Source organism: Watersipora subatra, chromosome 1, assembly GCF_963576615.1.
Source record: "Watersipora subatra chromosome 1, tzWatSuba1.1, whole genome shotgun sequence".
NCBI classification, from domain to species: domain Eukaryota; kingdom Metazoa; phylum Bryozoa; class Gymnolaemata; order Cheilostomatida; family Watersiporidae; genus Watersipora; species Watersipora subatra.
This window is the reverse complement of record NC_088708.1, coordinates 77,327,958-77,353,986: the sequence shown is the minus strand read 5'-3', so window position 1 is coordinate 77,353,986 and position 26,029 is coordinate 77,327,958. Positions and strand designations below refer to the sequence as shown.

Here is a 26,029-nt window from a genome sequence, read left to right as displayed (position 1 = left end):
TATTTAGTGGTGAGAAGAGAGAATGTAGCTAGCTGCTGGATACCTGCCGAGAGTCGCTGCACTTATACTAGACCATGTCTATTAAAGTCCTGTTTGAGTGATCACTGACTGCTGCTCACTCATTTTCACTAATCTTTTTTCCATCTCTGGCATCTTTTATTTTATCGGGATAGCCCTTCGCTGTCTCAAGCCGTTTATAATGGATTTGTTATGGCGTGTTTCATCAGTAAATCGTTATCTTGTTTATATAGCCCGATAAGCTGAAAATGATATTCCTTGTTTCTGTGACGAGATCAACAACAAAGCTGAACTCTCGCTGCCTGAGTTGTGATACAAAATAATTCAGTATTTATTTATGATTTTAAAATGCAAACACGTGCACGCACTTGAGGAAACTGGGAGTCCTTGAGAGGAATCTGGGTTAGAAGAGTCAAGTGTTGATTAATTAGAAGCTGGGGAGGTAGAAAGAAAGTGGCAGGTGTAGCGACCGACGTAACCACTCTAAAGTGTACACTCATGTTTGCAAAGTTAATTGATATCCACATTATCATAGCCAAATAAATAAAATATAATGTATATTAAAAGGTAAAATGCTGCACACATAATCTAAGGCTGACAATGGAATGAGTACCACTTAATCTTAGGCCAGCCTGAATCTACCACTTTAGTTTAGGATTAAAATCGTTATGTCTTGGCTAATGAACAAAAATAGCTCTCCAGTGTCTTCTTTCCATTCACTACACCCAAGGAGTGCGAGTCAATATAGACCTGTCGATCCGCAGGCCGTTAGCATGCATCTATTACTGTAAACAAAATGGTAACGCTGAGAAAGTGTTGCAAAGGTCAATTTCATTGGATAGTGTTTGTTGGTAAAGAGTATTTACTTAACTCCCTCCTGTAATGCGCTTCGCAATTGACAGGCACAAAGAGACCTAAACCATTGAAAATACACCAAATTCTTCATCATCATAAATGGTTTGTCATTACAAGTTAGTCAAACTTGCTACCTGCTCAGCGCGGACATTGCGCCGCTCAAACGTCAAGGCGTTGTTAAGACGGATGATTCGGTTAAATGTCTTTAGACCATCAATCGATAGGAGGTGTCTAAGGCAGCGGTTGGTGGCCGTCATGGCCTCTGCTAATTGAATTACAAGCACCTCTCATCAGTCTTGCTCTACTGATTCAGACAGATCTTGCCCGCGGCAACTCTCTCTCTCTACACTTCATTCCAAAAATACAGGAAGCCAGTTCGGCGGATGATTTGAGCTTATCTAATAAATTCTGCTGTTATTTACAGAAGCCACCAGCGTTGTACTGCAGTGAATAGTCTAATGTACAACGAATATTAGAATGTCATCTACATATTTCACTGTGAACCAATGCTGGTGCATTTGTAAGTGACTTTGAGGATATTTTAACAGGTTAAGGTCAAGGTCGAGTAACAAGTTTGAGATTGAAAGTTATTCTTAACAACACTAAAAAAATTTTGTAGTGAAATTATAAAAATAAATACTTTTGGCTTTTATTAACAGGTATCTAAAACTTATGATTTCTGGAGGATTTAGAGAATAATAGATATTAAATTATTTTATCTGTTACATAAAGCAGCGTAGATCTTGAATTCATAGTTCAAGAACATAGGCCTATGTAAGGCACAACCTCCATCCCATTATTACATTTTTAAAATTTTTGACCGCCTCCGCATTACTGTGAAAGACGATGTTTTTTCAAGATATCAGCATTATTGAACCGCTAGAGATTATTAAAAACTAGACTGTCCCTCAATTATTTTAAAAATGTATCAAATTTTGTCAGATCAACTTGAGCTCTTTAAAAAGAGCAATAAATCTTTTTGAATGAGTATGACACAATGAGTTGAATATGAAATGATGGTCAAGTGATTTTAAACTGATGTGTAACTCCATTGAATGTGCTCAAATGAATAGTATTCTGGCAGTCCGTTGCTAGGTTGCACAATCTCTGTAGCAGCCACGTCTCAGTCTCCCCTAAAACACGCACTGCTACATGTATGTATCAGAACGTATCAGTACGTATCTGTACGTATCAGTACATATCAGTAGCTATCAGTACGTATCAGTACGTATCAGTACATATCAATAACCTACATATCAGCACATATCAGTACGTATCAGTACATATCAGTACGTATCAGTACGTATCAGTACATATCAGTACGTACCAGTACATATCAGTACGTATCAGTATGTATTCAATAGAGGAATGACCAGCTAATAGGAGCTGTCATCATATGCTTATCATTATCATATATGGAAGCAGTTTAAATAGTTCAAACTTTGTATCCGCTAAAATGCAAATAATATATTTCAAAAAAGCTGTAGGCCTATTTGAAAATACCCCATACAAATAATTTCTGTCACAAAGCAATAGGGATGACAAAATCAAGTGAAACCTTTCAAAGAATTATTAGCAAAGTTTGGTGGTTAATTTTGGTAGAATTAACGTCTCATCAACCTCTGCTGAAGGTTGACTGAAGGTTGAGAGGCGGCTTGGATGTTACGTACAAAAATACATTAGCTATTAGCGGTTTACAGATTAGTTTCAAACTAAACAACAATTTGCTCTGCCCTTTCCTTAGCTAATTGAGTGCTAAATGCTGGCTGTTCTTGTTTGGTGGAGGCAATATTTAGACCCAAGACATTTAGCTGCTAAATGTCTTGGGTTTGCTGAAATCATATGTATTTCTTGTGTAGGAACGATAGGCGACTAATAGGTCATTACAAACATGAAGCATTTTATAAGGATATGTTGAGTGGGAGCTTCCAAGCGATATCTCAAGATCTCATGGTGTCAAATGTAATGTTTGATTCAGTAGTGTGTGCCACCTCGGTACAGCTGTGCAACGAAGTCAGAGACCCTAATTTGTGGGAACAAGTTGGCCGAATTGTACTATAATGGTTGCTATGTTTGTATCATTGAATACTGTATAAACACAAACATTCTGAGAAATAATGGAGTATGAATGTGTCTGGATGACATGCGCCCGTGAATATCATGTTGCCGTAAACGCTGGTTATGAAAGACATGGCTGTTTTGGTATTTGGCGAGCAAACAAGGTGGCCACTGTTCGCTATAGGCTCTCAAATAGCCTTTAGCCCTCACGCATCATACTTTCTCTGACACACAGATGTTAGCCGATCTGAAATCATGACTACTCGTAAAAGCTGCTGACGACCTGACGAGTCATAAACACTTCAGTCGCTTTGCTCTTATCGCACTCAACAACTCTGGCAATTTTGGCAACTTTCAATGGCAACAAATGCTGACACCTACCGACTGGCGTGCTGATTAATATCATAGATAGAGTTGGCATTCTTTCACCTTGTTAGCGTTTGCTATAACTGTAATGGCTGACATTGGCTGACAGGTGATTTATTATTTATTATTTGTCATATGTTCCCTATTAAAAATCGAGTAGCCCGTATTTCTACAAATGCAGATTCATTTGCAATGTTTCTATTTGAAAAGGGCTGTGTAATGCGTAGAATTTCTTGGGCTGCGTAAAGACAGCAACCCTGAATACATAGAGTGTAGCAAGGATAACTGTAATGTTTTATTAGCTAGTTAGATATCACAAGGTCAGGCCTACATATTACACCCTTTTCTTGCGTAATAAAATATGGAGCTACTACTCGGTGAAGTGTTTTCCATCATACCGCATACGGCTATCAAGACTTTAGTAGCCGACAGGCTGCCAACGACAACCAAGCTATTAAAGGCACTAAAAAGCATTAAAAAATCATTTTTAGATTACATATTCGTTGCAGTAGCAGTTGAAAGACTTTTTAAAGTGCTTTAAAGCAACTGATAATAAAGAACCAAAGATATGATGGGCTGAACAACTTATGAAATACGTCTGCGGTGTTGACTGGAGACTGTGGCTGTGGACTCTTGCAAGTCACTCATCTATAATCCATATGTTAGTTTTCATACCAGTCAGTAACAGCCTTTGGTCATCTCTAACATGGATACCCGAAAAAGGCTGAACATTTCACAATAATGCTCCGGGAAAAATTACCTTTGTTTTGCCTAAATACATGTATATTCCGCATTTCCAGAAATTTCAATATGATAACTATTTGCTTGTAGACTTTAACTTCACAGAAGTTAAATTTGGCTATAAATTGTCAGCGCGCTTTGATTCGAAGCGTTAAAATGTTTGTGCCAAAAAGCAACAGCAATATCGGCTGTATACGAATAGCATGACTCACTATGTTTCCATGACACGTATGAAGCGCATCATGCGGGTTTGGAGTTGTGCGTAAGTTGCTTTATAGTGTGAATTAAGTGTTTCTATAGACATTCATATGATGCGGATTGACTCTGGCACCTTGTAGAAAAAAGGTAAAGAATTGTACGCTATAAGTTAATAATTAGCGATGCAGTTAGCGATGCAAACACATGAAACTCAATTGAGAAAGGACGAATGGAAGTATTGAAAATGTTTAAAATTAAACCTCTGGTGCGGTATTTTAATGTCCATCATTCACAAGTGCTGTTTTCATTATTCGCAAGCATGATGGGTTCGATAAAGTTTTGCAAAGAGCAAAACTCGCTTAGCTTGCGGATTCATACCGTTTTCATGATGCGGTTAATTTGCGAATTGGCTCAAATTTGTGCACCATGCGCGTTATGGAAACATAGTGACTGCATACTGCTGAAACGGTTGTAGTATAACGTTCGGCTTATCCGTAGTCTGGCCATTAAATATAAAGTAAGATGGTTTCATCTTGCAGTCTTCATGCCATAATATCTATCAACAATAACACTGCAGTCCATCAAAAGGCTGGTCGCTCGCGCATAGCAACCGCCTTACCTAAATCAACCAATCATAGACGAGCAGTGAAAGTGATAGATAAATCAAGAATAAGATGCTATCTGCCATTTGACTGATGCTCATACATATGATAAGCATCTACGGACAACCATACAGATTTTTATCTGGGTAACTCGCGAGACAGAAGCCTGGAGGAGTATAACCACTTGTAGAACCTGACATTAGAGACAATCAGACGGACATTGACATCTAGTCATGGCAAAGTTACTATTATTATTCTTGGCCTGTTTGTCTCTGACGGCGATGGCGAGAAAAAGAAGTGATGACTACAGAGATGCCCCAAGCCTTAGCTACCAAAAATCACGAGAATTCTCAGCTGCGTACAGACGAGCCGCTGTATTAGCTAATAACAATGTCATCCCAACCGATAGCTGTTATGGAGCCGATGGGAAAGCAAAGAAATGTGTAGTCTCAGAATTTGGGAATATAGCTTTGGAGAAGGAGGTAGAGGCGACATCTACCTGCGGTATGCCTCCAAATAGGTATTGCAATCGCACGCCTAGCCTGATGGGAGGTGAGATGAGACAGTGCTACATCTGTGATGCTAATCACAAGGACAGGATGAATCCTGCCTCATACCTCATAGACTCCAACCAGAAGACATGCTGGGTTTCGCAGACCTTCAATGATTCATCTGCTGCCAACGAGGCTGTCATCACCATTTCTTTGCAAAAAAAGTACGAGCTTACATACATCACTTTGCCATTTTGCAACAAGCTGCCAGAATCTTTAGCGCTTTACAAAAGTGCTGACTTTGGGCGCAAATGGGTGCCTCTTCAGTACTTTTCATCAGAGTGTATGAACATGTATGGTCTCGAGGAGAATGGCATTATATTGAAGTCGAATGAACAGGCTGCTGTCTGCAAAAATATCTACAGCTCATCAAATTCGTACACAAATAAAAGGATAGCCTTTTCGTTGGTCGAAGGTCGTCCTTCAGCGCACGATCTTGAAAATAGCCCAGTTCTCCGAGACTGGGTCACCGTAACTGATATCAAGGTTGTCCTCAACAGGTTAAGCTCACCAAATGAGCTCGCAACAGGGTTGGACGACAACTACTACTCTCTGGCTGAAATAACTCTGGGCGGTCGCTGCAAGTGCAATGGACATGGCAGCAAGTGCGTAACCGACAGCCTCGGTCAGACGAAATGCGAGTGTCAACACAACACGGCAGGAGATGATTGCGATCGTTGTAAAGATTTTTATTTCGATCGGCCATGGAAACTAGCTACCAACGAAGACGCCAATGAGTGCATCGGTAAGCATATCTTTGTCACCTTTATAGCTAGCCGAAGCCTAAAATCTTCATTTTTGCTTTAATGTGAAAACTCATAATATCACTTGATTTGTATTACTCTTGTTTCGCTTGTTAAAAGACAAAATGCTTTTAGATGATTGAAATTCGTCAACCCCTGGCTTATCAATCAGGTTTTTGGTAAGAAACTTATTAATTTCAGCTCAATAACTCTCAATACCTTTTAATAGGAAGTTAGAGGTATTATGGGTAAAGGGTATAGTATGCCCCTTCATTAGCATTATGATTAAACCTTTTGAAATGTCGCCTCTATAGTGCCATTGTTTATGGTTGGCTGAGTTGGAGGTGTGAAAGTCACTAAAGTGTTGGTCAAGATATTTTAATTGGATGAGGCCTATTAGACTGTGGTTTGTGTCCAGTGAAAGGAATCCGTTTTCAACTTTTCACTAAATTGCTCAACTATGTGGTTAAAAAAGCAAACATTATTTAGCTAGCTCACTTGAGGTCTCCAAGAGGAGACCATTATTCTTGCGCTATTAGGAGGGGGACGCAAGCGAGTTAATTAGCAAGCATAAAGATGGAAATAACGACACCCGAACTGGCATCAGGTGTTTGCACACTAATTGATACATGGCCAGAGCTGGAAGATAAAGCGCCCAACGCTCTTCTGTTTACCCATCCTCGCTTTTAAGAGAGTAATGTGTTTTGCTGTATTGTCATGTTTAGTGAGGAAGCTGCCAAAGCAAATACTGTGAAACAATGAGGTTTTTCAGAGACTGGCGCTTGCAGAGGCTTGACAAGGAATTATACAGCTCAGTTAATTAATTAAGCTCCTGTTCTTCGTGAATAGAGGAACACAGCATGCTATTTGAGTACATAAAACATCTTTTCAGCTCTGAAGTAAATTTATTTGTGTGTTTGCTAGTTGTGGTTACAAGCAAAAACAAATCTAGAAAAGTTTATGCCTACAGCTTAAGTGCCTTCAACTTGCCATTGTGTTTTTTTAAACTTGTTGCTATGTTCAAATACCTTATACTTCAAACTGTAAGCAGAGTTAATAGAATATTCTATCACTATGATTTCAAACATGAAAATTAACATTCTATTGCATTTATTCCCAGACAAAAATAAATTAATTTTGCCTTTCCAAATACCAAAAAAAATCCTACTGTTGTCATACCAAAAATAACAATAATATGTTATTGTTTTTAATTATTCTGTTATTTTTTATCTATAAAATATATATCTTGCTGCACTCAGTTCAAAACTATGAAATAATATTTTATCTATTGCTGCCATTTCAACTAAAAAAGGTATAATATTCTGCTGCTGACACCCGTAATCAGCCATCTAAATGAACATAGAGCAATATAAAGGTCAAAGTAATCCATAAAATGAAAGATTGCTCTGTTATATTAGCATTGAGTCACTTTGCCCAGTTTTGAGTGTTGAAGTAAAGTTCTAAGATCCGCAGATACTGGCATTATAAATTAGTATATATATATTAATATTATATATTAGTATATATTAATATTATATATTAGTATATTTTAATATTATATATTAGTGTATATTAATATTATATATTAGTATATATTAATATTATATATTAGTATATGTTAATATTATATATTAGTATATATTAATATTATATATTAGTATATTTTAATATTATATAGTAGTATATATTAATATTATATAGTAGTATATATTAATATTATATACTAGTATATATTAATATTATATACTAGTATATATTAATATTATATATTAGTATATATTATATATATATATTAATATTATATATTAGTATATATACATGTATATATAAGCCTACTAATACATATATGTTGTATAGTATATATACATATATATATTAATATTATATATGTATATATATATGCTATATTAATATTATATATTAGGCTATGTATAGTTTATTGGAACATTCAATAGCTTTTCTCAGTCAACCCTTACATATTCCTCTATCTCTTTTACAGCTTGCAACTGCAATCTCCACTCAAACAAGTGTATTTTTAACAGCAATCTTTACAAGATGTCGGGTAGAGTGTCTGGGGGTGTGTGTGTTAACTGTAGGCATAATACAGCTGGTATGCACTGCCAAAACTGTAAGGATGGTTTCTACCGAGACAAATCCGTGCCGATGACGCACCGGCAAGCCTGCGCAGGTAAGACACCGCCATCTACCACATACTTACCATTCCCATAATTCATTTTGCAGCTTGCCAATGTAACCTGCATTCGAAGAAGTGCGTGTTTAGTAACGATCTATACATGCTCTCCGGCAAGCTCTCAGGGGGAGTATGCATCAAATGCAGGCACAACACAGCCGGCAATAAGTGTCACTATTGTAAGGAGGGATACTATAGAGATTATACTAAGCCGCTGTCTCACCGAAAAGTGTGCAAAGGTAAACCGGCATGGGTAGATGTAGCCAAATTTATGTCTAATACAGCTCATTGGCTTGTCTCGTCCGAGTTGGTGGCGGTAACCTTCCCTTTCTTTACCCCTCACTAATAATCAAATGGTACACAGACTATGTTCAACTAAACATTGTTGTTGCACGTTCTATGTTGCCGTTGGCTCACATAACCTCAAGTTTTAGCTAATATCATGGTTGCTTGCGCTACAATTCACCCATATTGCGTTAGATGTGTCAGCAATGCTTTCAAACGCTGTTACGAGGCATTTGTTCTCCTTTTGTGTCTGTCAGACCGCCTCTGGCTGAAGTACTCGAGTGATGGGCTGGCTACTCGTTGGCCTGAGTACCTAAAAAGATTCTCTAATTTTTGAGAGTGCGAGCTTAAGCCGAGGTCGCCGAGATGAACATGAGTAAGGTTAAAATGATTAGGGAGTGAGAGGCATCTGACACCTCCTCTCAAGCAACTCCACGCCTCACAGGAACGATGAGTATTATTTGCACGTCTATTTGAGACATCAATTACCCAATGAAAGATAATTTATAATGTTTCAGATTGCAAGTGTCACCCCTACGGTTCCCGTGAACGAAGCTGCTCTGAGGACGGTCAATGTAACTGCAAAGAGGGAGTGACCGGACAAAAATGTGACCGATGCAAGTCAGGATTCACTATGACAAAAGAGATTATCTCACCTTGCCAGAGTAAGTTGAAATTTGAAGCTTCCTGCTTAAAAACTCTTCCTAATTAAAGTTTAGCAACTTCAAAGGTTTTAGCTACTTTTTATAAAAAATAGTTATTTGTTGCCAAGATTATCCCGCCTTAAAAACTCGGCATCCCGAAAAAAAGTTTTGGTTTTTTAGAATTCTTGAGAATTATGAAAACTGGAGTAATATGTGAGCTCGATGACTTGATATAAATAGTATATACTGTTATTTCTGGATATATATTTGCAAAAAGATACGATGTGCAATCATTTCTTAACCATGTTGAACTAACATATAGTAGTCTGAGTTCATTCAAAAACGCTAAAAGTATTTGATAATTTTTAAATGATGCAGTAAGCTAAATAGCCAAATGACATGGTAAGTTATAATGAGGCTTTATATTAGATATTAAAACTAAAATAGCATGAACCAACTTAATGAGTATTTATTTTAAATAATTTGAAGTTGAATAGTTTAAAAAAAACATTTGAAAATAATGCATTTAAAAGTAAATGTATAAATTCAGCAAACAGCGGGTATAGAAAATGCAGCTGTATGAGTATGCCTATGGCAGGTCTGCTTTATAACCCCAGAGAAAAAAATATGCTTAAAATGTACTGACCTAAATTTGCAATCAATGAATTAGCAGCACACTCGACTCAAAGCTTTCATGTATAAAAATCATTTAATTTTATGTTGTATTTTCCCATTTCTCTTTGTGGAGAGTGTGTAAGCGGATATTGCCAGCTGCTGCCATGCGTGTGAATATGTTTGGTGAAATTGTCAGCTAACTCATCTTGTCTTTTTCATCTGACATACATCTATGGTACTAGAGAGAATATACATCTATAGTACTAGAGAGAATATACATCTATGGTACTAGAGAGAATATATTAATGTGAAGCCTTTTAATACTCCTTTCTGACTCGTGAAAGTGGATGGAAAATATTAGTTCAGTGACTTGGAGTTATTATATGCATGGCCACAACTTTATATAAACTGTATGTAAGAATAGCTAATACAGAAACCATAACATACCAAACACCCATTTAATTAACGATACTGCATGTCAATAGCTTCTGTGTTACTCGTCTTGCTATGTCATGAGTCGCTTCGTTGTCCTGTCTCTCACCAGCTCACCTTTGTCATCTACTGGCATGGTTACCTTGGCATGTTGCTGCATGTTTTCCATCACAGCATGTCATCCATTATCTGTGTCACCTGTTTGGCTCTCTGTTGGCGAGGTGCTTACTCTCTAGCTGGTTTGGAAAGGCATGGGAAGGAGTTTTGTCGTAATTCCAGAAGAACTCATGTCATCCACATTGTCCTCTCGTTATAATTTTAGGTGATTCACAACATTCGCCCGAGAGAAAAGACGGAGATAAAATTCCACGGAATCTTGTTAAAGGTTATTTCCTTATCAAATGATTTTTTATTTCATTGGGCGAGCAAACGTTCCTTCTACTCTTTCGCCTTTCACCATGCTTGTAGTTAGCAAATCGAGTCATCTCACACCTCACTATTATTTGTTGTAGTTACGTACTTCTCTTAGCCTGCTCCAGTCATCGCAATTCTATTCCACAAACATTTCATCTGTTTAACATGTTTTTTAATTGGTACTTTCTACAGAAAATACGTCGCCAGATCGAGACAATCGTCAGACCGATAAGGCCCCTCAAGAATGTGGCTCATGTCGAAGTCTTGCAAACAAACTAGATGTGCGGAAATACTGCAACAGTGAATTTGGTAAGCTTGCCAACTCATCAGATTTAAATTTCATTCTAAACATATATTTAATCTAGATTTTGTCAAACATGACGCTATGGTAATCTTTTCTCCAGCTATCAAAGCAACTGTACAGAAGAGGGAAGCAATAGACCGAGGGTGGATACGATTTGCTGTTCTTGTCCAGTATGTCTACAAGAAAAGTCCGGAGAGCTCAAGCAGACGAGTGAGAAGGGACACGAAGTACGTGTATGTACTTGAAAGTGACCTACATTGCAAGTGTCCTAAATTACGAATCAACAAAACTTACATTATGATTGGAGCAAAGAACGAAATGTCCGAACAAGACGGTCTCACCCTTGACAGGGACTCGATAGTTGTACGCTATAACTCAGACTATGATAAACGCGTCAAGTTCTACAAGAAGGAAGAGAGACGCCAAGCCTGCCGCGCTTACCTGTAGTGTGTAGACTATATAACAATACATCGTTAGTCGTGCGACACCAGAGGCGGTGGGTTAGAAGGTTTTGGCGTGCCAAGACATTAAGGAAGGCGTAACATGAAGAACTGCTTCATAGGGTCTGGAGCCGCGACTAAACTGCCAGTGAGAGCAGGTACTGGCATACACCTGTGGCTAACCAAAGACCCACGACTCCGACAAATATTTTAGACTACTATTTATATCTATCCACTTCAGATGTACAGTATTCTGGGTTCACCGAGTCAAACCCTATTCTAATATGGCCAAAACTATCAACTCCTACAGGCAGGCAATGATGTACAGTCAACAGAAGCTGTTCGAAATATGACAATGACTACTACAAGGTCCTGTAAAGCAGCACATCTCCTCTACCCAAATTCTGCTTGAATTGTGTCTGCTAGAACTGTAATTGTGCTACCCTCCTCACACCTACGGCTATCACACACAATAGCCGTTGATCATTTTTGTCAGCTGTGCAACTGGTAACATACCAGTATCTCTGGGCAATCTGCATGAGCTCGAGTAGTAGTATACCCTGCAGTTTTTGTATATGCTACAGTGGCTGTCTAGATAATCTCATCCAAAGTATACTACTGTTTTAATGCCAAAGAGTATCCGCTAAGTAGTATTTTGTTACAAAGTAATCAAGTTTTTTGTATTATTTATTGAATATACCTTTGTGAAAAGATATCACGAATCGGTTGATTACAAAAGAATTGTGCTACTGATTATCATTTCCATTATTTTGTTTAAAAATATATATCTGAAATGTGGAGACAAGCGCAGTAATATTTTAAACATCTGCGTAGTTATACTTTAAATATCTGCGTAGTTATACTTCAAATGTCTGCGTAGTAACACTTTAAACATCTGCGGAGTGATACTTTAAATATCTGCATATTGATACTCCAAAGACTTGAGTAGTGATACTTTAAGCATCTGCATAGTAATACTTCAGCGACATGAAGAAAGACAAAAGTGGTAATACGTTAAAACAAGCGTGGAGTAGTACTGTAAAAGCCTACATAATAACACGTTGAAGATGCGTGTAGCAACATCTTAAACTTCTGCATAGTAGTACCGTAGTTCAAGGGTTTATAATCATACTGCCAAGACCTATGCAGCAATGCTTAAAAATTCAGCATAGCACTACTTCAAACATGCCTACCACTTATGATGCTACCCAAGGTGATGAAGAGGCAGGGCAAGGTATGCAGAAATATATAAGCCAAGGGCTGTTACACCTATAATTGCCTCGAAAACAAACAGATGAAGCCATATCTAACTTGTGTATCAACAGTTTCTGCAGAACAAGTCAAAATGTGAACAAAGTGCTGGAAAAAATGAGTCCAATCTTGATATGACTTTTCAACGAGCTCCTAATAATGTCCATGTGTTTATGCAAAGAATGTGTAAAAGGTGTGTGAATAAGCAGAAATTTTGCAGCAGAGCTTCCATTAACCATCTGCTGGCCAACATTTAGAAACTTGTATTGGAACTAATTACATCAGTTCAGTGACAAGTGCAATATTCAGGCATACACCTGCATTCACCGCCAAATGTAAACATGGAAGATGCAATTTGCTCGTAGAATGGTCTCGACAGGCCGATAGTACCATCGGAGGGGAGGGTGAGCTCGGACAAAAGCTCTTACAGCCATTCAACAAGACAACAACTAAATTATTGATTGTGAATGCCGACTTTGCAATACAGCATCAACGCTTAACACGAGGCAGCGGTGTACTGAAACTGTTTGAACACTCTATTAGATAATCACGGGTGAGGATAATAGGATGTATCAATGTTGATGGCTCCAGCGAGATGGCAGGGTTAATGGAGCTATAAATTGGCTTGCTTTTCAATGAAAAGAAGCATTTACAGCATTCAAAAATCGTTAAAGAACAATGGCACCAGTATTTTAATGTAGAGAGCACCGGATATTTCTCGCTAACAAGCCTGCCGAGTTCAATATTTGGCTTTGAAGCACGGGATCTGTCCCGTACGCATGCATCACTAAAATAATACTCAATGCACAATATTCATATGCAAGTTATTCTAGCCAATGATTTCACAAGCAGGCCTATCCATTACAGCCGTGCAACGCCTTGGAGACACAGAAAAACATTCTGCGCAACAAAAAAGACATCGCTAACCACAGAAATTCTTGCATAATCTTGGGTTGGCGGGTTACTGCCAACAGCTACCAACAGTAGACTCTGAGGATGAGTAACAAAATCGGTAAAAGAAAAAATACAAATAAACCAAATCAACAATATTGATTATTGAGGTACATCTGTTCCAGCAATTACATGTAGCCAATAGACATAGATATATTGCGTATTTGGAATTCTGTCTATAGGAATGAGTGAAAACTTACTATAGATATATACTTATATATAAATAGGTTTAAAAAGCAAATGAGTTAGAAACAAATAGGATGAAATGGTCAAAGTTCAAAGGTGGGTGGGTGGGTCAGCGGTCCTATCTCTCTTGTGGCTGAAAATCTGTCATGCCTGTATATACGTGAGTGACCAGATGATAGCCTAAAATACAAATAACTACTATATATTTAATGAACTTGAAAATAATTCGACATACTCAATGAAAAGGACATATGAATACGGAGTTGAGAAACCCTCTTACTATATGTATAGCCACAGGCTAACCTGCGGATGACTACAGCTGTATCTTACTATATGTATAGCCACAGGCTAACCTGCGGATGACTACAGCTGTATCTTACTATATGTATAGCCCATAGAGTTATCTCTATGAGAGATAACTCTATGGTATAGCCACAGGCTAACCTGCGGATGACTACAGCTGTATCTTACTATATGTATAGCCACAGGCTAACCTGCGGATGACTACAGCTGTATCTTACTATATGTATAGCCACAGGCTAACCTGCGGATGACTACAGCTGTATCGCTGATAATAAGCGAAAACATTTTGAGAAAATACAGTAAAAAACTTTTTAATCAGAGCAGGTAGTCTAGCCATAACCCAGTGTTAGTGACAGGAATGAATATAGGTAATCACAGGTTACTAGGGGTGTTCCTTACGCAAACATAATAGCATAGATGTTTAACTCTACAGGAGCTGAGATATTTGGTTATTCTTGTGTCTCATATCTGCAATACACGCTGCCATACAATATAATGTATGAAAGGAACTTGCAGCAGCGACATAGAGCTTTGATATAGAGGCTGATATGATATTGCAGTCATAAACAAACAGAACAGGTTAATGTATTAATAATTCCTCCACAACCAAGCTTTGACAAGTGAATTAAACACGACTGTGGTGTGAGTGTGAAGCCTTGTCTGACTGCTTGACATACATAGCTTCAACTGACCTAATAACATAGCTTCAACTGACCTAATAACATAGCTTCAACTGACCTAATAACATAGCTTCAACTGACCTAATAAAACAGTTTCTACAGACCTAATAACATAGCTTCAACTGACCTAATAACATAGCTTCAACTGACCTAATAACACAACTTCAACTGACCTAATAACATAGCTTCAACTGACCTAATAACATAGCTTCAACTGACTTAATAACACAACTTCTACTGACCTAATAACACAACTTCTGCTGACCTAATACTACAACTCTGATATAAAAGTAAAAGCAACAAGTACTAGCATGAGGTGTAGCCAACATATATATAGATCTGTCAGATAGAAGGCTAGTACAGCATTTGCATAATATGCGCATTATAAATGACTGTCCAAAAACAGTTGCTCACATTTTTAAAGGTGTGACACGGAAATTTGAGAGACCAAGCACCAGCTGAGCAACCAACAGAAGGAAAGAAAGGCAAACACTGACAGAGTCAATTTTTATTCTACGATTGACATTGGCCATTGACAAATGGTCGTCATAGACAAATGGTCGTCATAGACAAATGGTGTCATTGACAAATAGTCGCCATAGACAAATGGTCGTCATAGACAAATTTGTTTTTTCTCTTGTTGTACACGTACTGGCATCATCTTTAATAAGTGATAGGGTATAAATTTGCATCTACTCTTCAGATAAAAAATACGTACTCAGAAAAAATGAACGTGAAAGGGCCAGTTGTTTTGTTAGCATTAAAAGTCAATGCGTGTTGATAAAGATGACAACAGCTAACGCCTACTGGTAACAGAACTCTGTAATAATATAGTACAGTAATAAAAATATGCAGAGCTATGAAAAGTTTTAAATAGTCACACCCGTTTTGGTGCACTGCAAAGAGAATTATTTATAAGCAAGAAAAGACAAGAGTAAACAATATTACTGTATTAAATGAATTGCCACAACATCTGTTCATACTTGTAAATAGGCCTACACTATGTTTGTCTTTATTCCTTAATTTTTGTTTTAGCTGCTAAAAACTGCTTCCTTATATTTATAGGCAAATTATTTTTAGGAAGTTTTGGGAACTCCACCTTAGTGATGGAAGCTTCATGTTAATTACAACATTTCAAAAAAACAGAAAAAATAGAAAAAGGCTTCACCTAAAAGTTGGTCAGTAAACAAGGTTTCATTTTGCTGAGATTTTACAGACAAACTCATGCAGCCATTGATTAACTTTGACTTACACTTTGACTTACACTCACCTCAAAAACAAATTGCTCAAAGAAACATTTATCTCAACATATGAAGTAATTTCCGACAAATAGTCTAAATTCTTGTAAAACATTTCCGCTTTTCAAAACAGTAAACAATGAATGCCATTTTCTTCATATAGCATGGTTTCAGGTCGCTTAAAAATGTTAAACAGCGCTTTATACCTTACTTTCAAAACTAAAACCATGCATACCAGAAAAGGACTAGCTAGTGTGAATGGTAGGGTCAGCAACAAAAGTATGATGATGAAAAATTCAAACATCTTTCAAAAAAAAGTAAAAGAGAAGCAAAGCGAGGAAAGCATGAAATAATGTACTTTAATTTTGTTTAGCTACGCATCTCTATCTCACCTCTAGCTATAGCATCTCACCTCTAGCTATAGCATCTCACCTCTAGCTATAGCATCTCACCTCTAGCTATAGCATCTCACCTCTAGCTATAGCATCTCACCTCTAGCTATAGCATCTCAACTCTAGCTATAGCATCTCACCTCTAGCTATAGCATCTCACCTCTAGCTATAGCATCTCACCTCTAGCTATAACATCTCACCTCTAGCTATGCACTACAATTTGCTCATATTTAATGTAAAGATGTTATGATAGTAATTGATTATCATTTCTTTATTGAGGTTTGTAATACAATTTAATTTTTCACATAATTTTATGTAAGTCATTTTGCAGTGTTATATGCAATTGCCTTAAATATTTACGGCTAAATTTTAGTTGTGTAACAAAGTAAACACAACACAATATATTCATATGAGATTATGTTTTCCAACGTTTCGATATCATAGCAAATATCAACAACTGAATAACTTCAAATGTCGGGGTTTGACTGTACATGTATATTCCAACAACAGATCGATGTGTCGAGGTTTGACTGTACATGTATATTCCAACAACAAATCGATGTGTCGAGGTTTGACTGTACATGTATATTCCAACAACATATCGATGTGTCGAGGTTTGACTGTACATGTATATTCCGACAACAGATCGATGTGTCGAGGTTTGACTGTACATGTATACTCCAACAACAGATTGATGTGTCGAGGTTTGACTGTACATATATATTCCGACAACAGATCGATGTGTCGAGGTTTGACTGTACATGTATACTCCAACAACAGATCGACGTGTCGAGGTTTGACTGTACATGTATATTCCGACAACAGATTGATGTGTCGAGGTTTGACTGTACATGTATATTTCGACAACAGATCCATGTGTCGAGGTTTGACTGTACATGTATATTTTGACAACAGAGTGATGTGCTGAGGTTTGACTGTACATGTATATTCCGACAACAGATCGATGTGTCGAGGTTTGACTGTACATGTATCTTCAAACAACAGAGTGATGTGCCAATTGAAACAGCCTGATGACACAAATCAACTTGATTAAGATCAGTCCAGATTATTTATAAAAAAACCAAATAATTGATAGATCTATCATCCCGCCATCGGAAATCAGTCACCCACGTGGTGCAGTTTCATTCAACTGCTAGTCTCTGTTAGCACACTCCAGTACGCTGAATGATTGCTACCATAAGAACTACATAACCTCAGCTATTATAATAAACTATTAAGAAACAATCGTCTATTTCATGGCTTTTTTTAAGAAGTTGTGAAACAGTTTCAGGTGTCAGCATTTACTGACGGCAAATAATGACCTTGGCAATGTGATCGCGTGCAGAAAACTATCGAAGTATCCAGTCCTCCAATTGTTATCATGAACAGGCAGACAAATATGAGTGTGCAGTCACACAGGTTTAGATTACAGATATTTGTGTATGTAAATAATAGGTCTCGCTCTAGAAATATTGGGGCTACACAAGACTATAATAAAATATCACAAAGCAGAATTAATATCTTTAACAGAATCAATACTCCAATCCATCGTAGAAGTGTTAACTCTCTTGGCTTTAATCCTGAAATAGTTATTTAAAACTTATGTAGTCACAAAAGAGCTATTTCTTATTAGCTTATTCTAATATTTATTAATGTAGGAATTAATTGGAAAAACAATTGTTAAATCTTCCAGCCAAGTTACGACTATTATTATTTATTTATAAATTTACTCAATAACAATACTCTTTATGTATTTCCGAAACTGTGACAAGTACAGCTCTATGAAAATGGATATTTTTACAAACTATCATTTTAAGTAAAAAAAACTTTGAATATACACCCATAAAAACACTAGTTATATCAATAGTAGTAAATAAACTGATACTGTTATAATTATATCAGTAGTAGTAAATAAACTGATATTGTTATAGTTATATCAGTAGTAGTAAATAAACTGATATTGTTATAGTTATATCAGTAGTAGTAAATACACTGATATTGTTATAGTTATATCAGTAGTAGTAAATAAACTGATATTGTTATAGTTATATCAGTAGTAGTAAATAAACTGATACTGTTATAGTTATATCAGTAGTAGTAAATAAACTGATATTGTTATAGTTATATCAGTAGTAGTAAATACACTGATATTGTTATAGTTATATATCAGTAGTAGTAAATACACTGATATTGTTATAGTTATATCAGTAGTAGTAAATAAACTGATATTGTTATAGTTATATCAGTAGTAGTAAATAAACTGATACTGTTATAGTTATATCAGTAGTAGTAAATAAACTGATATTGTTATAGTTATATCAGTAGTAGTAAATACACTGATATTGTTATAGTTATATCAGTAGTAATAAATAAACTGATATTGTTATAGTTATATCAGTAGTAGTAAATAAACCGATACTGTTATAGTTATATCAGTAGTAGTAAATAAACTGATATTGTTATAGTTATATCAGTAGTAGTAAATAAACTGATATCGTTATAGTTATATCAGTAGTAGTAAATAAACTGATATTGTTATAGTTATATCAGTAGTAGTAAATAAACTGATATTGTTATAGTTATATTAATAGTAGTAAATATACATCCTTAAATGATTCTATAATAGTTTTAATAAAAGTTTTTGTGATTCTTTTGCAGGTGAGTGGAAATTTTTTAAAGTTTTAGACTTTGTGAGTCTCGTCACTAAAGAAGTATGTGATTTAATCAAATAATGCATCTACTATTTGGTCTTGTGCTGGTTTACTGCTATTAGGCATGTCATAATACTATAACTAGAAATTCCCCTGTCATACAGCCCACGACCAAAGTGATATTGAAAAAAAGAAAGGGTACTGATGGTTGAGAAATGCAATATTAGCCGTCAAATGGAACTGCAGTGCAATAGGATAACTGCAATGGTAGCTGTAATGTACTGGGTGTGGGTGTTATTATGTACATGTACAAAAAAAAGCAATAATGAAAGGAAAAGATTATATGTTTATATCTCTTCCCCTGCAATAGGAGAAATGTAATATTAGAAGTAAAATGCACTGATATTATTAGAATAACCAATATTATTAATATAGTAATACAGTAATAATAGAAAACCAATGCACAATTTTGTTTGCATTTCAAAACGACATAGCTAACAATATCAAGAAGTTGTGATATTTATATCAATTTTTAGAAAATCTATTTAACAAGACTATTTAGAAAAAGTAATAACAGTAACATACTGCCCATCATCGATGTTGTTAGTGTGACTATAACACTTCAATAGTCATACAAACTTATAATTAAATATTGTAATAATCTCATAAGAATCGTAACAAAAAAATATCATCGTCATTTCCTTTACTTTCACTGCATTGGACATCAGTTAGAATGACAAAGTACTCAAAAGTGTCCAAAATGTCAGTTACTTTGAAATCAGCAAAAAAGAAACGATTATATTTCAGTACTTCTATGTTAATTACAGAAACCTTCGGCAATTCGACAATGCTATAATTAAAATTAATCACATGCTATAAAATTAATCTGTCTATTTGTGTATAATCCGATCAGATGGGTAAGTTTTAGGATTTTGTCGACAATTTACAAAGACTTGGTAACATATTTAAATAGGTTTTTATGTGTTTTGTATCGTTATTATACTTAAACGACTCCATTGAAAAATGGTTAAATTTGTTGATGAGATTTCGGTACAAGGGTTTGCGACGTTGTTGATGAATAGTTTTCGTGAGTTGTGTGCACATTGATTTATCATAAAACTCTCAAAAATTCGCTCCGCTCGTGTTTGGTCATGGGAAAATGCTCTCAAGGCACATCTAATATGTAAGGCTGCTTAGTCTCATGCAATGATGCGCTGTTTGATTATTGCATCAAAAAACCTTTGGCTCTTCAGCAAAGTTGCTGTTTATAATGCAGCGCCTACTGGGCTCTGATGCAAACTAAAATTACGCAAACACAAAAGGCATCACTAACCTACAATAAGATATAAGTATCCAGGACTTTATACATACTCTGAGAAAGACTCAGCCATCTCCCAGAAGTTATGTAAATGTATACATAATTAGTTAAAAGCAGTGTGGTGCGTAAGCTTACCCTGATCAGAAGAGATGCGTCTTACTTCTTTCCGGGTATGACAGCGATAACTATTATAGCCACAAACAAGAGGCATATGACCACCCACAAGGCTGTAATACAAGAGACATGACTTAACTCATTGAAAAAAAAATCCTTCACCTTTTATTTCCAGGATTACAGTGTTATTGAATATAATGTGATGCGAAACCAAAAACCATGCAATTGACAGGTAACACTACGGAGTGAGCTATTTCAATGTTCCTGTATGACAGAAAATATCATGTGGAGAGAAAAGAATTGGTATGTGTAGGAAGGAAAGATAAAAAATGCTATACATGCGCAAGAAGGTGAAAGAAAAGAGCGGACTGTGTACAATTCTTGAATAAATCCCGAATCAGACAAAATCACTAGCAGCATTGCAACAGACCTCGAGTCAAACAGCGTGAGTTGGAGACAATACAGTAAATTTGTTGCCATGGTTATCAGCTTTACGAGGAACAGGTTTGCGATATAATAAACCCTATAAATTTGATATTGAAATGTCTGTGAGCTACATGTCACATACAAACTATAATCACAGTAGCAGCCGCAACCACACGAACAAGGAGGATACTAACCATGAATAGAAGAGAAGTTGTGGAAGACGTGCCCATGAATTTAACGCCAGTCATTTAGAGTGATAAATAGAATAGTGCATCTTTAATATGGTCATTAAAAAAACCATAACCTGGGTAGTGCGAGCTGTATCCTCGAGTTCATAATGACTTCTAAGAAAGCAATGGAGGTTATCACTGAAAGCTCGGCTACAGTATTCTATCTTTAAACAGAAACGACATTTAATATCATGTAGACCTTAGCGAAAGCCCTCCTTGTTAAAAGGAACTGTTAGCATCGATAATGTAAACTGCTGGTCAAAACACATCATTACTCCGGCCTTCCTCGGGAGCACAAGATTCAAACAAGAGAGACATGTAAATTTGCGATGTTCATGACTGAAAGAGGGAGCCACAACTCCGGCAGCCTCCTTGAGCTGCCGCAGTCGTAGCTTCCTTAACCTATGCCCCCAGCCAACAATATTAACAACAATCCCAAATACTAGAAATAATGAACTTTATGAGGCAAGACTAGTGATAAACTGATCAGAATACTAGCCTAAGTCAGCTAATGAAATGGCATAGACCTCTAGACCGCCTTTTAGTCGAGGTGAGCAAAACAGATCAGCTTCCTACAACCATCAGAGACAAATGCATAATTTAAAAAGATTTATGTGGAAATGGCCAAGGATAAACAACCATTCAATGGGTGAACCAGAAAAGAAGTTCTAAAGTAAGACACAAACGCCACTCGACCCTGTTGCAGCGGTGGACTCCCTCATCGACTGGTTACTGCCCAACAAGGGTAGAGCATATTGCCATGGAGCCTGTCGCATATCACATTTTAAATAGAAAATAAGGAATAAAGGTGGAAGAGCCGTAGAGGTAACTGGTCATGCATTGTGTAGTGACACCTGAAAACTGTCAAATAACCAGCTGGATATCTCCCCTACACTAGGCATAATCGGTTTGGAATTTGTTTTTGGCCACATCAAAGCCCAACCAGTAATGATATGGCCATTGTTACAATACCGCTTATCATTAAACTATAAAAAATCCAAGAATAAGCATTTATACACATACACATTAAGTAGAAAGACAGACATGTTATAGCTGCTGTTAGAATTATCAGTGCATTGTAATCAACTATTGGATGTCGTCATCAACCTTGTGTTGCTATACACAGGCTGAAGGCAGATCACCTAAAGGTGTTCATTTGTTCTCTCTTCTTGGCTGCTCCAAAAACTTAATGGTAAAGGTGGTGAGTTCACTCACCTAGTTCTGCTTGAATATACAACTCTGGTGTTCAGGTCTCGTGTGAGCAACTCGTCTATACGACTCACATGTGTGACTGATAAAGTATACGACTCACACATGTGACTGATAAAGTATACGACTCACACATGTAACTGATAAAGTATACGACTCACACGTGCAACTGATAAAGTATACGGCTCACACGTGCGACTGATAAAGTATACGACTCACATGCGTGACTGATAAAGTATACGACTCACACATGTAACTGATAAAGTATACGACTCACACGTGCGACTGATAAAGTATAAGACTCACATGTGTGACTGATAAAGTATACGACTCACACATGCGACTGATAAAGTGTATATAGTATAATATTATTCCTTATCATTTTAGAAAAGTTTAGTTGTGTGATGAAATCTTAGCAGTTGTTATCAAACCACATCAGAACTGAAACTCGAATTGGATGTTCGACATGAACATCAACTAAAATCAAGATACGTTTTATCTTTTACACAAATTACATTACAAGAATGATTTCCCGGCCTTGATGGAAAAAGCCAAACAGCCAATCCAAAAGTTAGCCAATCCAAAGGAAAGATTCAGTTAAAAAGACTAAGACCTTTTCTGGTTGTAGTCTTGCAAAACTGGGTTGTGGAGAGCTATTCGTAAGCAACAAGTGAGTAAGGGCAAGTAGGAAACAACCATTATATACAAGTCTGGTAAAACACACCAAATAGCATAATATAATCCTAATTAAAAATACTTGTAACCATGAAATTGAAGCAGATGCAGAAGAGAAGACAATCCCAATGAGTGTAACAAACAACATTTTGGCAGCAGGTACTACAATGAAGAAGAGCAACAATTCTGTGTACAAATGATGAATCATAACTTAAATTTCAGTCAGAATCAAAGAATTTAAATAATTCTTCAGAAAAATATTGTCAGCGGCCAGAGGGGAATTATGCAAGAGAATGGTTAAATTAGCATAAATCACTGAAGCAAAATATGCCAAAAACAAAGTGTTGAAATCAGGCATGAAACAAAGGAAAGAATCAGCGACAACAACCGTAAAAAAACAACCCGCTGTAACGTCTAAATATAGGTAAGTATGGCTGCACAAGAATAGGTTGGCCTAGAGCTGACAGCGATGAGCGGGTATCAAGCGCAAACATATGTTTATGGCTTAACAATTCTGGCAACAAGCAAGGGTTGTCAAGAAGGTGAATTTGTGAGTGCCAGTTTATCGGGTGACAGCTGGAGCGCAGCTGAGGTCTACCATGTAAACTTTATAACAAAGGTAGCCAAAGCTGACATGTTCTGCATGTTTACATTCAAACCGAAGTTGCTGGAATACTTGAAGATATATAAAGCACAAACTTTCTAGTCAATTGCTAGACAGAAACATTAAAATATTTTACTTATCAGCTAAGATATTTACCTGATGTATTGTACAGGCCAATCTGACTCATTTTTAGCTTAGCTACTATATGCAAATGAGCAGACAGGCAATTCAAGACATGTACAAAGAATCTTCAACACTTTCAAGCATAGTTGAGGCTACAACCACCAAAAGACATTTCCTGAACAAGTGACTTCTCCGCTAAATTTCATTCATTAACTATGCTGCTAATTAATGAGTTTCTCTGAAAAGTTTAAGGAATAAAATGTTTGGCGGGTTTAATGGCTGAACTGGCTGTGCCACCTTCATGCAGGGAAAAGTTAGATGCAGAGATGTAGAAAGAGTCTGAGAGATTGGCTGATGCACACTCCCTAGGTTGCATAAAGTTAACGCGTTGTCACAAAAATAAAGTTGTTTTTACCTACATTAATCTTTAACTATTATAGATGAAAAACTTCTAGCGAGAAATTAAAAAATAAATCTAGAATAACAAAGGAATAGCTTTGCATACGAGCTTTCTTGTATAGTCTGCTACCTACATTCCTATTGAAAAACATTTGCCACATGCTCAACACCATCACCATTAATTCAACACAAATTATTCTATATATATTTAGCCAGAACATCACCTAAGTGGTTCGTGGTGTTACATAATACAACCTTAACTGGCTGCCTGCAGTGGCAGCACCCTAATAAATCTATATTAATGCTCATTCCTATAAGCTGTAAACAAAAAGTTTCTTGCACCAGAAAACTGATACCAGTAACTAAACACACCTGCCCAACATGTCATCAGTATGTATACTTGAAATACCAGCCACTTACATCTCTTTAATACACTGCATGCTGTTACTGTGAAACTTACAGAATGTGAACGTGTGCGAACAATAGCATAAAAAATCTATGCTTATCGTATAAGGCAATCGGCAATGTTAAGTCTGATCACCTTTACACTCTGAATGGCCAATATGAACCATGACAGTCCCAGACATCAAACAGCAAACATTAATTTCTAAATTAAAATAATCATTCTGCTATTCAGCTTACTTATAATTAAAATTAAACTAGAAAGGCTTATAAGAAGTATTTTTTTCATAACCATTGATCATTTTAAATAATGGCTACCACTATCTCCCGGCTCGTAAGCCTCTGTAATTGACGAATCAGAAATAATTTATGCGTATGTGATTCGTTGAAATGAGTGGTCCTCAGACAGATTACAATTTCTGTTGTAATTCCATTTATCTGAAATCGGCTTCATTTGAGATTTGTTTAAGTGAACTCAGAAAATGATCATTAATAAAAGGTGGCTTTTGAATTATCGTTAAACTGTCTGATATGATGAAGCGCAGTACAGATGTCAGTGCCTTTTATTTAATATGTTACAATAGCAGCTGTTTTAAATCTGTCAACTTTAATACAATCACAAAATTCTGTAAATGAAATTAATGAGACGACTAAGAATATGGGTCTCAAACCAGTGACATTCACCTTAATTGACTAACATCCTAACCAACTGAGCTAATCAGCCACCTTCGATAGCCTCAGAATAATTGCACCTATTGGAGAATAAAGATTACTTTATGACAGAACAACGGGCAGACGGATGGATGAACAATGGCCAATAATAATAATATGCTGTTAAGTATTTTAAACGTTTAAAAATATATTTATAGGCAGCTGCTAATTCATATATTCCATAGTCTACCTAGACTTAGGAACCCCCGCATTCATTTATATTTTATATATGATCAGTAAATGAACGCATCTGACAAATTAATATTGATGTAGATGTCCAATACAGTCCCGAAAAATTATTTCCATGAATGAGTCTTATAGCTGGCTATGATGAATAGCCAGCTATTTAAACAGCTGTCTATTTTGGCATGAAATTCATCCCCTCATCTGTGTAATGCAAATGTACATAAACATTCCGGGTACAAACGCAATTTAACTCTGAAAAACGAGTCGATGTTCTAGTCTACAGCCCAGAGTATTGTAGACCTCTCAGCTATGCAAATCTTGCGCTGAACCTTTTGTTATAAGTGAAGTCTATATTAGCGGTAAAACTAGGTGGTCGTAAGAGACACATTATAATGCATGTGAACATAACTTCCTGAAGGCGTAGAGAGCAATGACATTTGAAAGGAGTTTCAAAAATCGTGGTATAAATCAGGCTCAATACATATAACAATGATTGTAATGTAATGGATGAAACATCTTGCTC

The 26,029-nt window shown here is 36.4% G+C and overlaps 2 protein-coding genes across 3 annotated transcripts in view; one reads left to right on the top strand and one right to left on the bottom strand.

The window, feature by feature from the left end:
- The first annotated feature begins 4,938 nt into the window (after positions 1-4,938).
- On the top strand, positions 4,939-12,256 carry LOC137400541 (netrin-1-like). Of its 2 annotated transcripts, none has more exons than XM_068086868.1 (6): positions 4,939-6,134; positions 8,374-8,562; positions 9,127-9,273; positions 10,622-10,684; positions 10,906-11,022; positions 11,118-12,256. In XM_068086868.1, the coding sequence occupies exons 1-6, from the start codon at positions 5,072-5,074 to the stop codon at positions 11,462-11,464; spliced, it is 1,926 nt and encodes a 641-aa protein (XP_067942969.1). In that variant the 5' UTR covers positions 4,939-5,071; the 3' UTR covers positions 11,465-12,256. The 2 variants fall into 2 exon arrangements, with proteins under 2 accessions (XP_067942969.1, XP_067942977.1); XM_068086876.1 differs by lacking the exon at positions 8,374-8,562 and adding an exon at positions 8,132-8,320.
- Positions 12,257-13,382: 1,126 nt separating this feature from the next.
- Positions 13,383-26,029, bottom strand: part of LOC137404154 (syntaxin-8-like) — a 28,357-nt gene continuing 15,710 nt past the window's right edge. Inside the window, exons 9-10 of the mRNA XM_068090312.1 lie at positions 20,563-20,654; positions 13,383-14,025 (exon numbers count right to left, since the gene is read on the bottom strand). Of these exons, the coding sequence (XP_067946413.1) occupies positions 20,584-20,654 (71 nt within the window). The 3' untranslated portion in view covers positions 13,383-14,025; positions 20,563-20,583. The remainder of the gene's footprint in view (positions 14,026-20,562; positions 20,655-26,029) is intronic.

What these genes read in the sequence shown, in the direction of transcription:
- LOC137400541 (XM_068086868.1), top strand. Translation starts at nt 5,072, where the DNA reads ATGGCAAAGTTACTATTATTATTCTTGGCCTGTTTGTCTCTGACGGCG. An exon ending in AGACGCCAATGAGTGCATCG is followed by an intron (nt 6,135 to 8,373) that starts GTAAGCATATCT and finishes TTCATTTTGCAG; the next exon opens with CTTGCCAATGTAACCTGCAT. An exon ending in TCCACGGAATCTTGTTAAAG is followed by an intron (nt 10,685 to 10,905) that starts GTTATTTCCTTA and finishes TACTTTCTACAG; the next exon opens with AAAATACGTCGCCAGATCGA.